General features: G+C 47.6%; 1 protein-coding gene across 6 annotated transcripts in view; it reads left to right on the top strand.

The window, feature by feature from the left end:
• The window catches only part of SPTBN1 (spectrin beta, non-erythrocytic 1), a 210,742-nt gene that overhangs the window by 139,505 nt on the left and 59,075 nt on the right, over positions 1-12,162 (top strand). For all 6 annotated transcript variants that reach the window (XM_042246161.1, XM_015094381.3, XM_042246160.2 and 3 more), the window contains one exon: positions 3,769-3,920. In XM_042246161.1, the coding sequence (XP_042102095.1) occupies positions 3,769-3,920 (152 nt within the window). The remainder of the gene's footprint in view (positions 1-3,768; positions 3,921-12,162) is intronic.

Genomic DNA, 12,162 nt, shown 5'->3' with positions numbered 1-12,162 from the left:
ACAGGCATGATTTGGATTAACAGCAGTATGTGGCCTTGAAAGGGCAAAGAAGGGTGCAGATGGCAGAGCAGACAGAAATGCCCATGTTACACTGACCGCCACTAAGCTCACTGTCTGTCCTACCCTGCCAGAAAGTGGCAGCTCTTTGTGGAATTGAATGAGCCTGAGGGCAGGGAGTTCTGTTGCCATCAGCCAACAGGCACACCATCCAGGTCAAAAAGCCTTGGATGTGGGCAGAGGGAGTAATAAATGAATACCCCAGCTGGGGTATCTTAATGTCAGCTTCAGTTGGTGTAAGCCCAGAGGTCTAAACCAGGATTTCTCAACCCAGCTCAGGCACCGCTGTCATTTGGGGCTGGATAGTTCCTTGTTGCAGGGTCTGCCGTGTGCCCTGGAGGATGTTTAACAGCATCTCTTACCTTCCACCCACTCGATTCCCGACATCACCTTATGTGCTCTGAGGAACAGAGTGGCCCCCAGTTGAGGACCACTGGTCTAAATAAGCAGATCAAGTGGAGCTTATAAGGGCTCCCTTTTCCAGAGCTGCTCCTACTTGTAGAACTAGAAGTAGGCGCTCTTTTTCTCTGGTGCTCCAGCTGCCTCCTTATTTAGCTCAGGCCCAGCGAAAGCAGTTTGAAGTGGGGAACATGCCTCTGAACTGTCTTCCGTTGTCTGCCTCTAGGGCCCCCAGCTCCTCCTTGGGCAGGCGTCTGGCCAGATCTGCCCCGGCCTTGCTGGGTTGGGAGTGCAGGGGTGATGTCATTGTGCCTTCCTGGGAAGGGCAGAACAAAGGATGGAGTCCCCAAAGACAGCAGGCCTCATCCTCAGCTGGCCTGCTGGGGAGATTTCCCCCTCCCTTTCCCTCCTTCCGGCTTCAGAAGTGTCTGTTTTTCACCAAGTACTCCATTGTAAGAGGACACGCTAAGCCAGCCCGGCTCTGTGTCTCTCGGCTGAGCCCATTTCCTTCCCCTCGTGTGTCGTAAGGGCATTGGTTCTGGACCAGTCCCTGGATGGAATCTTCCATGCCTTTTCCAGTGAGTGGTGCAAGCCTGAGGAACTTGAACCCTCTGGTTTTTCTAGCATGCTCACGCCACGCAGAGCTTGCTCTTGAGGCTGGAGGCAGAGGAGAGGGCGAGATGTGGGAGAGAGGGCTGCAGAGCAAGTTCTCCTTTTTGTTTAGATTTGGTCTTGAACTGATCTTTCTCCTCTTCTTTTCCCACTTCTTCCTGGAGGTCCTGAGGACCACAGCCACCCTGGAGAGCCTTCCCCTCACAGAGCCTCACTCTCTTTCCGCTCAGCTCCCTCTGTTCCATCCCCCTGTGACCTCATTGTTTGCATCTTCCCAAGGACGAGGGTTGGGGTTGGGCTCTGACTCCTCAGGACAGGGTGCTGTAGGGATGGTTGACTGTCTCTGGAAGGAGATCCTCGGAGTCTCCTCGTAAAGGAACCTCTCCATTCAGAACCTGAAAGAAGCCGGAGGTGTTTCTATAAGGTGAGGTTCACCTGAAGGAGTGACAGTTGGCTGGGGACACATGTGGTATTGTTTATTTAGGAATAACTTTATTCAAGCAGTTTTTCATCTCCATCTTGTTCCCATGAGAGGCTGGGTGTGGTAGTGGAACCCCAGACCCTTTAATTACAGCCTAGGATACCATCAAGAGCTTTATTAAAGACATTTCCAACCATGTAGCACATAAAAGATATATAATTTAGAAAGAAATTAGCTGACCCTGAACACCTCTGAACCACAAGTCACTCTCCATCTGTGGCATGCCCCTAGGGGAAGCCTCATGTGTCTGTGTGCTCTGCTCTGGACCTGCTCTTGCAGAACAGCCAACCTAAGGCCAAAAACTGCAGCTCCCGTGTCTCTGTTGTAAAGATACCAGCCATCAGGATGATTATGTGATTAATAATGCATGGGGGCTTTTCTCTGCCACCGATCATGATGTTACTGGCGCAGCTCCTTTTTCACTCTCCACTCTGGCCCTCACTGCCTTTTTCCTTGTTCCCTCAGTCCTGCCCTCTTTGATCTTTTGTCTGTTTTCAGTAGGCCTTTGTTGTGGGGGAAGGCCCTCTTTTCCTCTGGTGGGCTGTTCTCTCAGGGGAGGTTGGGGCCAGGCGAGCTGTTGGCTGTGCAGGTGGGCAGCTGTCTTGGAAGGTGCCCCGGTGGCCTCACCTGCCTGGTTGGCAGCAATAAAGGCTTATCTCTTGTCTCTGTCTCAGATGGTAAAGAATAGGCCTGCAGTGCAAAAGACCCAGGCTTAATCCCTCGGTCAGGAAGGTCCCCTGGAGAAGGAAATGGCAACCCACGCCAATATTCTTGCCTGGAGAATCCCGTGGACAGAGGAGCCTGGTGGGCTATAGTCCATGGGGTCGCAAAGAGTTGGACACGACTGAGTGATTCACACAGACTTGTCTCTGTCTAGCTTCCTCCCTGTGATGGTTGGAGGCCTTAGCAGAACCTTCCAGGCAGATATTCCCAGGGCCCCCTGGCCATCCTGGGAACCCAGAACACGTAGGCCGCCAAGTACACACCTCATCAGCAAGGCTGCTTTTCACTTGTCACTCAGTAATGCAGAAATACTTAAAACGTTGCTGGGGTCTCCTCCCTTTCTTGTAGTTTTTTCTTGGTGGGCTTGGGCCTCACACGGGAAAGAGGAAGTCTTGGGTCCTTTCAGGACAAATTCATGCTGATGGCGGTGGGGTGAGTATGTGATTAAAGGATAGCTTGGTAGAGAACAGTTAGAGTTTGAGTTGGTGGGCCCAGGCACACTCTGTGGCTCTCTGCTGAGCTTGGTAGAGTACAGTCAAGGAGTTTGAATTGGTGGCCTGGGCACACTCTATAGCTCTCCATTGAAGATCTGTAATGGCCTGCATTTAAAACACTCTGCAGAGCAAAGAGATGGGAAGCCTGTTTGTATGGGGTATGAAGGGCCTGTTCTAGGCAGTTGGGTCTAGAGCTTCTGGCTTTGGCTTGGACAGACTGGCCGCCGAGGCTTGAAAAGCTTAATCCTGTTTCCTTCATGATTTAGATGTACAACTACCCCACTTTAGACTGTAAACCAGCAGTGGCCTTTTCCACGAACACTCGAAGCTTGGAAATGATGGTCGTCCACTCACTCTACGGAAGGGGACACTGAGCCCAGGGTCTCAGCACATATTTGACACAGTCTCCTCAGGCCCATGCCCTGCTCTCCCCAGGCTCAGCCAGCGCTCCTGGTACTCTGCCACATTGCCCACCATTTTCTCTGTTGTTCACTGAACATCCAGCTAAGCAGGCGAAAGGGTCATAGCAGATCAAGGTCACGGGCGAGTCTGTCTTGTCTGGTGATGCCTGATCCCTCGTGCACGAGGGACGCAGTTGCTGGCCGTCTGCTGAGCCTTTCTGCCCCGTGTCCCTCGGCACACTGCGCGCTCCTCCTGCACTTGCCTTTAGAGGAGTGACCACTGTGATACACACGTTAGGAGCTTCAGCAGCCAAGCATTGTGCTGTCGGGCAGGGCTGCGCACCGTGGCCGTCCATGTCCTGCTGCCTCCTCAGCAGAGGGGGGGGGATGAAGTGCGTGCAAGCGAGGGATGCTCTGCTGGCGGCTGTGCTTAGGCGCTCAGACAGTCGAGGGCTGTCCAGTTCTTCTGTTCCCGAGTTGTTGACTTTGAGGTTCATTACCGTTGAGCTTTGCTCTTCTTCCTTTGGCGGGCATCTCCTGCCCCTCACCCACCACCCCCAGGCTGTGGTTGATGGTAAAGCAAGTTCTCCTCTGCTTACAGATGAACGTGAAGCTGTGCAAAAGAAGACCTTCACCAAGTGGGTCAACTCCCACCTTGCCCGGGTGTCCTGCCGGATCACAGATCTGTACACTGACCTTCGGGATGGACGGATGCTCATCAAGCTACTGGAGGTCCTCTCTGGAGAGAGGCTGGTAAGGGGGGATGGGGGGTGGCGGCTGTGAAGCGTCCTGTACCATAGGTGGAGAAATGTTTTTGAAAAATCAAGTCTGGGCTTGTCTCTTACAGATTTATGCGGTTAATGACTGATACTTGTGAGGCGCAGAGGCTTGATGAGTGTGATGAGCACAGTGGGGAAAGCTCCAGGGTAGTGTTCGGAATCTGGATGATTTTCTTGGACTGTAATGAAGTGGCCTCGTTCTGGATATTGGCAAAGTTACTGTCTTTGGTCAGAAAGATCCTGCCTGGTGTCCCCTGTTAAACAGCATGATGCTGGAAATTTAAGGACCAGTCTTAGGCGCTGGCTTCCGGGATGAATCTGTATCCCTTGAGATCATGGAATAATTCTGAACATGCGTCTTAGTGATTCTCTGGAAAATCTGAGATGCCATTTTAAGGTAGCAGGAACTGAGTTCAGTAGTCTCTGGTGTTTTTTTGTTTCTTCCACGCATACTTTTTATTCTGGGCTGGAAGGAGAGGTTGATGTTTTGTCTCCTTGGAAACATGGAGCTTCTCATGAACTCACTCAGCCTTTTTGGGCAGAGGAGTTGTCAGCCTATTGTGAAAATGTTCTCCCCATTCTGTTTCCCCAGAGCTCCCACCACTGTCTCCGATATGACTTTTGTTTGTGAACCTTAGACCCAAGAATCTTAATGCAGTCATTGTAACTGGCCCAACAGGTTTTGTCTGGCCTCGGTGTAGAGATGGATGCCGTCTTCTACCAGAGCATAGACAGTTCCATAGGTGGCGGTGGGGCCAAGCCAAAGGCTGACGCCCAGGGATCAAGCCCACATCTGTAGTGACATCACCAGGAAAATATGATGCTGGTGGTTGGCAGGGCTGCCAGAAGGCCTTATTTTTAACTTGATCTCCACCCTGCAACTTGACAGCCGCAGTGGGTCTGTATGCAGGCCAACCCACACACCTCTAACTATAGGCAGAGGTTGTCCCCTGTCCTAACATTATCCCACAGACAGAATTGCCTCTTTGAGCCCGGGTAGTAATGGTCAGGCTTCTGTCTCCCGACCCCTCCGTTCAGGAACAGGGTCTCCAAAAGAGAGCAAAGCCCCGTCTCTTCTCCAGCACCTCTGGTCCACGTTCTTTGTTCCTGAGCATGCACGTCTTGCTGCCTCATTTTCTTTAAGAGGTTATGGGTCAAACTGGACAAGCCAAACAGACAAAGGAGGCTCCTGCCTCCGTGGCCGAGATGCCTCCTTGAAAGCAGTCTGTGAGGTGGGAGTGGGGGCAGTGGGTTCACACGGGGAGGGCTGGTCATTTAGTGCATTTTGGTTTGTTTTTTGACAGTCTAGACCAGAAATATTGTGATATGTACCTTTAAATACAATTTTTGTAACCAGACTTTCTCACCAACACTACCCCCTCCCCCTATTTTTCCCTCTTAATGTTTAACCGAGTGTAATTGTCTGTTGATTTGGGGTGGGGGGAATGATGTTTTGAAAGTAGCTAAAAAAATCATTAAAGGTTATGTGAAAATTAGTTTGAACATTTATTTTTGTCCCAGTACGGTCTCATGGGGAGCAAATGGTTCACCCTGGAAGGCCTGTAGTTCTTTTATACCAAAAAGATTGTTGTCTGTGATAATGTCCACATAATAAATGGGGTCAAGCCTATTGCCCTTCATTCTGAACAGGGCAACAAAAATATGAGAAGAAAAAAGCAGCCAACAAAGCATGATTCTTGGTTGTTTGTAGAAACCTCCCACTCCTGTCTTTATTTGCTGCCAGCAGGATATATATTTTCTTTTTTTTCTTTGGCAGTGACCTAGAGGCCTGGGAGAGCAGGGGTGAAGGAACACAAGGGGGCTGCTGTCTGCGTCCCCTCAGGCAGTCAGGGGCAGAGGTTGTCTTTAGCAGTGCCTTGCCACTTCGTAAAACCCCAAGTGCCTTGGCTTGTTTTACTGTCCATTCCTCCCAGCCAACTCTGGCTGTCGGTTGGGGAGTCTGATCAGTCTTCTTATTCCAAAAGTGAGGATACCATGGGGAGTTCCCTGGTGGTCCAGGTGGCAGGACTCTGAGCTCTCACTAACGAGAGCCCTGGTTCCATCCCTGGTCAGGGAGCTGAGATCCTACAGATTGTACCACAAGGCCAAAAAAAAAAAAAAAAGAATGTTAAAAAAAATAAAAAGTCAGGACACCATAGATAGGCTTTCCTAGTGGCTCAGGTGACACAGAATCTGCCAGCATGCAGGAGACCCAGGTTTGATCCCTTGGTTGGGGAGATCTTCTGGAGAAGGGCATGGCAACCCTCTCTAGTTTTCTTGCCAAGAGAAGTCTATGGATAGAGGATCCTGGCAGGCTACAGTCCATGGGATCAGGAAAGAGTCAGACATGACTGAGTGACTAACACCATTGAAAGAGCGAGCTATAGCTCTTATTCATTTGTACTGGAGATTTTTGGCTCTTTTGGCCCTGTGGCTTATCTGATTCATGGAGTCTTCTGGAAAAGACACAAACCACACTCTGCTGTTGGCCACAGATGCTGCCAGGGACTCGCGTGAGAGATGCTCCCCAAGGAAGAGAAGATTCATCTGTGAGGGCTTGCCCCAAACGATTCTTGAATCTACAGATTCCAAAATGAGCACTATTGCTAGAACTTCCAGGCCTAGGTAAATTAATGTCCACAGATAAATGTGTGTCATCAGATAACATTCAGTCGGCTCTGGGCTTTCTGCACCAGTGATCCAAATCCCTGGGCTACACAAACATTTGCAGTCCACCTGCAGCTGTGTCTCCGGCGGCATTTCAGCACAAGCACGCACCAACAACTTGGCAGCATGTAGGAGATAGATGTTTGAGGGACTGGAGTATCTAAATTTATTTTATTAGCAGATTCTTGGAGCCAGCTCATCCTTCTTCACAGAGGAAGTTTTTCTGGATTTTTTTACCGCACAAAGTTCAAAAAAACAGATTCGCTTAATGACCCCACCCTGCATTTCGACTTAATAAAATCTGGATTAGATACGAGCAGGTTTGGGGTTCAATGTTGGAGTTATCAAGACACTTGATTCTTAAGTGCTGTGGGACATGAGAAGGCAGGAATCTCCCCCACCCACCCCTAGTCCTGACTTGGGTTGGCTCCATGTTGCTGTCTTTGCCCCAAGTTGTGTTAGCTCATGGGGAAGTGAGGAATCTCTGAGGCTGAGCCCGGAAGCTGCTGCAGACTGGAATTGGGTTGATGACAAAACCATTCCTTTCCAGTGTGTTACTCTGAAATTACCATGGACTATAACTTCATAAATATCTGATTTTAAAGTTCCATAAAGATTATAGACCACCCCTTACATATATACAATGGAATACTACTTATCCCATTATAAAGGATGAAATAATGCTGTTTGCAGCAACATGGATGGACCCGGAGAGTGTCATACTGAGTGAAGTAAGTCAGACAGAAAAGTAGAAATATTGTATGACATCCCTTATTTAAGGAATCTAAAAGGAAATGGTACAAGTGAACTTAGAAAATAGAAAGAGACTTCACAGACTTAGAAAACGAACTTATGGTTGTCAGGGAGAAGGGACAGTTAGGGAGTTTGGAATGGACATGTACACACTGCTGTATTCTAAATGGATAACCAACAAGGACCCACTGTATAGCACATGGAACTCTGCTCAGTGTTATGTGGCAGCCTGGATGGGAGGGGTGTTTGGGGGAGAATGGATACATGGATAGGTATGGCTGAGTCCCTTCACTGTTCACCTGAAACTATCACAGCATTGTTTATCAGCTGTACCCTAATGCAAAACAAAAAGTTAAAATATAAAGAAGGCCCCCCCAAAAGAAGATAGACAGCCTTTGACTTTGGCGTCAACTGACCAGATAGACGTGGTGAGCACAGAACCTGTGCTGGTCACTTTGTCATTAGTTGCAAGTCCCAAAGCCAGAATAGAAATGGGACTTGAAGGGTTAGGGTTCTGTGACCCACTGATATTTGGAAGGAGTGAGGCCTCTGGACTTTGGGACTTAAGTAGAGCCCACAGGTCCTCATCCAAGTTAGAAGCTGGCCTGTGCCCCCTTCCCTCTGTGGGCCTCAGCGTGAAGAATGGTTCTGTGTGAGATGGTTTCCTGCCTTGCTCCTGCCAGACTGAGCCCTCTCCTCTGATCGAGAGGACAAGGTTTTCTGAACACCTCTACTCTCCCCCAGCTCCCACCGTTACCAATAACAGGTATCACTGATTTCTGCTTGCCTGTTGTTTTCCTAGTATTCTGTCTTCTTCTTCTGTTAATCAATCTCAAACAAAAACAGGATTTTTTTTTAAACCACCGTTAATTCCAAAACAGGCTGAACTAGGTGGAGAAGATAGACTTACCATGAGATTTACTAAGCCTTAAATAAATCCCATGTTGAACTACCCTGAGTGCATTTTATATAAAACCTTTGTTAGGAGAACCGTGCTGGCATGTATTGTTGTAGAGATAGGATTTTATGGACTGGCCACAGAACCTGCCTGTTTTTTATATCTCTTCTGAGGGAGAATTTGCTTTTGTTCTAAACAACCAGCCAGAGAAGAATGTCCCTGTTAAATTCAGGTCTAATTGCACAGATACGAAAAATGAATTAATAGTTACAGGTAATAATAATACCATGTGATAAAGAGCTGAATGAATGGCCCCAAAGCACTAGAGTTCAGAAGAGGAAGTGGGCCTTCTGGATGGAGTGTCAAGAAACCCTACCTGGTGGATGGGGTTGCAACCGGATTCAAGAGGACAGGCTCAGGTGAGGATGGCCGTAGAATAGAGGGGTTGTGTGTCAGCGTGAGGAAGAGTGAAGAGAGCACTTGGGGTGGCCATCAGGAGGAAACTGGTGTAGGAAGAGCATCCTGGCTAAATTGGAGTTTGCTTTCAGAAGGAGTGATGACAGTCAGTCACTTTCAGTGTTTGCTGTCACACACATAATCTGTTTAATTCTCACAGTCTGATGAAGTGGACTTTAGAGAAGAAGCAGTATCGCCACTGAGGAATATAACTTAGATTCCAGCCACTCTCCTGTATTTTAGGCCCCTCCTTTCTCATTGAGCCCTACTGAAAGAGAAGATTGTCTTGGGGAGTGGGTCCCCACCAGGAACAAAATGGGCAGGAATTAATGAGATGTGGTATGTTGCTTCCCCTTTAATTTTAGTTGGGCAAGAATCATTTTATACTATTCTTAAAACTCAAGAGCGTGATGTGTAGGGAGGTGTTTGGGGACTTAATGTGAAATAAGTTTGACTGTTGTATCAGAGGAGATTTTGGAATTAGTGTTTCCATCCTCCTCTCTGTATTAAGTAGAGGCACGCATGTATGGGTAGCAAACATTGATTTTTGATTAAAAGGCAAAGACATAAGCAAGTGTCCGTCACTCTGGCACACTGTGACCTGAAGTGTCTTTTTGTCTATTTCTTCTTCACCTAAATGAGAGATGAGCAGGCACTTTAGAATTTACCTCGTGTGCTCGTGAGTCCTTCACCCTCCAGCTCACAGACTGTGTTTTATAGCTGGAAGAGACTAGGGGCCCGGAAGCTAGAGCCCTTGATTTCACAGATGCTGTAACAGAGTAAGCACCCAGCAAAGCCATCCAGCTGGTGTTCGGCAGTCAGCTTCTCCTAGCTCCCAGGATGGCCTTCTGTCCCCCTGCAGCCCTGGAGATTGCTCCAGGTGGCTTCAAGGTGGCTTTGGACACACAGGGAGAAAAGTCAGAGGGAGCGGGGCTTAGCAGGGTGGAAGAGTGGCCCACCTTCCTGGGTCCTCCCAAAATCCCCTGCCAGGAGTCCTCCTTCAGGTCATCCTCCTCTATTCAGGGAGGCTAAAAATAGCTCCAGGAAACGTTTGCTTTGTCTTTCCCATCTCTAGGCTCTGACAAAAACCCTGCCATTGTAATCACTCTACCATTCTGCAAACCCGGATGTCCCACAGCGTGTAACTGGTCTAAACTCAAGGCTGAGTCCACCATGGACCTGGAGGGGCCATCCAGCTCCCTTTTCCCTTTCTAAGGCGAATTTGCCCAGGACCACCCCACTTCTCAGGGATGGGGCTTGAACTGGCTGCTCTACTAAGCAGTTAAAATTACCTTGTCAGTTGCTGGAGGTTGGTTACTTAGCCCTGTCATTCCCACTCCTTTGGAGCTGGAAAGATGATGGGTCTGGAGGTGGCCCAGATGGGTTGGAGTTGTGGTTGATAGAGATTTGGGACAGGAAGGGACTAAGGAAGGGAAACAGGAAACGTTACCACAAAGCAGAGGAACACGGCCCTGGTGTGGAAGAGCAGGAACCCTTGTTAGGATTTAAAGGAGGAGCCATAAATACAGGCATTTCCTCAGAGGAACCCAGGCCTGCAGAGCACCCCCCCTTTGTTTGAGTTGCACGCGAGTCTGGTGTTGATCCTCGACTCCACATTCATGGCATCTCAAACTGCCCCATCAGAAAGGACAGCAGAGGGCAGAAATGCGCATATTGCCGTGGGAACGGACCTTAGTCACACTGGGAATTTGACAATAATTAATGGAGACAAGACAGGGAAGGTTCCTCTTCTTGGCAGAAAGAGCCACTCTTGGGGCAAGGCTTCAGAAAGTGTTTATTACTGAGAGAGCCACCCCGCCCCTGGATCCTTTGTGTTTAGTTTTCTCCATTGTTATCTCTTCTTTTGAGAAGGTGGAAATTGAATAAAATAAAAATAGCTCTTCTGAAAAAAAAAAAAAAAAGGAAAACTGCCAGATGGGGACCCGAGCCTCGTTATTTCCTTTCACATACTAATGTGTTTGTACCACACTTGGTTCCCGGTGTAGCCTGAAGGGGGCACGTTATGGAATCCCAGCTCAGCACTCCAGCCAGCCATGCCATCACCTCACCCCTCTAAACAGATGTGTTCTCATCTGTACAATGACAAGAATAATAATTATTATTACTATGTAGTGTTAGTGTGAAGATTAAATGTGATAAGATAGAAACCGCCTAACAGGTTAACACAGTTGCCCAGAAAATGGCAGCTAAGAATTCTTAGATATTGAGAGCTTTGCTGTTTTCATGACCTAATATATGTTTCTGCGTGTAGGTCTGTGCAATCATTAACCCTTCTAAAATTAATTCCCTGTGATGATTCTCCCTAAACCTTCCGGAATACCATTTAAAGTATTAAAACTCTTCAGAGACCTTCTCTGAACACGTCTTAGGAGTTGCTATTCTTGAGTTTTAGTCTTAATTCCTACCCCTCCCCCTTGTGACACCAGTATATCATCTAACCTTGCCACATCTGGTTTGTTCTTTTGGCTTAAAGGAGATTGATGTGCCACTGAAGCTGAGTGACTTTCAATTAAGATGAAACGTGGGAAAGTGTTTGAAAAACATGGAGAGAGGTGTAGTGAGGCGATGAAGCAACTTTCACTGCCTAACAGTTAACCTAGCTTGAATTACTAGCTGCACAGCATAACAGTAATATTTAAGCTATCTCTGTAAATCATGCTTTCTAACCTTGTTTCCTAATACACTTTGAATTGCAGAGGTCTTACTATATCTAGACGCCCCAAGTGTCGAGATTTGGGTGTCTTCACATCCTTGCCCCTCCCTCCTTCCATCTCCTCTTCCCTCCAGATGCCAACTAGTCATAAGTTTTCTCTACCACCATTTCCTTTTATTCCTGTGCAGAGTACCATTTAGGGTGTCAGGATTAGAAGAGTAATATCATTACCACTGTTTGGGGGCACATTCCATTCTGGTATTAAATTTGTGTTCCAATTGACATGTATCAACTTCTTGGCTCTCAGTGGGAGAGTTCTATCTAGACCCTGAACATTTCCTGTTTGTCTACAGAGAAGTGTGTTATTTCTAAACAATTTGAAATTCAGGTGGGGCATGCTCCCCGCCACCAACAACTTTAAGAAGAATTGTTGGGAGGAAAATCCTTGAGGTGCCTCTGTTTGTAGATACATTTTGTGGGTTTGAGAACACCGTAATGATTAGTTCACCATTTCATTTATGGAGCAGCTCTTTAAGATTATTACTGATATTATCCTCATGTTAGAGGTAGAAGTTGAGAAACAAGGCGCCAATTTGCTAGAAAGTGGAGAAACTGTAACTTAAACTGTGGATATTTTAACAATAGCAGCAGCATCTATACTGAATTGCCCAGCAGAAGCATATTCATGGATTTGGTTTGTTAGTGTTTGATGTTTTAAAAGATGTAATGGCCAGGAGCAGTAGGAAAATTAAAAATAAAACAACTTTA

Source organism: Ovis aries, chromosome 3 (assembly GCF_016772045.2).
Source record: "Ovis aries strain OAR_USU_Benz2616 breed Rambouillet chromosome 3, ARS-UI_Ramb_v3.0, whole genome shotgun sequence".
In the NCBI taxonomy this organism is placed as follows: domain Eukaryota; kingdom Metazoa; phylum Chordata; class Mammalia; order Artiodactyla; family Bovidae; genus Ovis; species Ovis aries.
The sequence above is the reverse complement of the archived record's forward strand: the minus strand, read 5'-3'. Positions and strand labels throughout refer to the sequence as shown.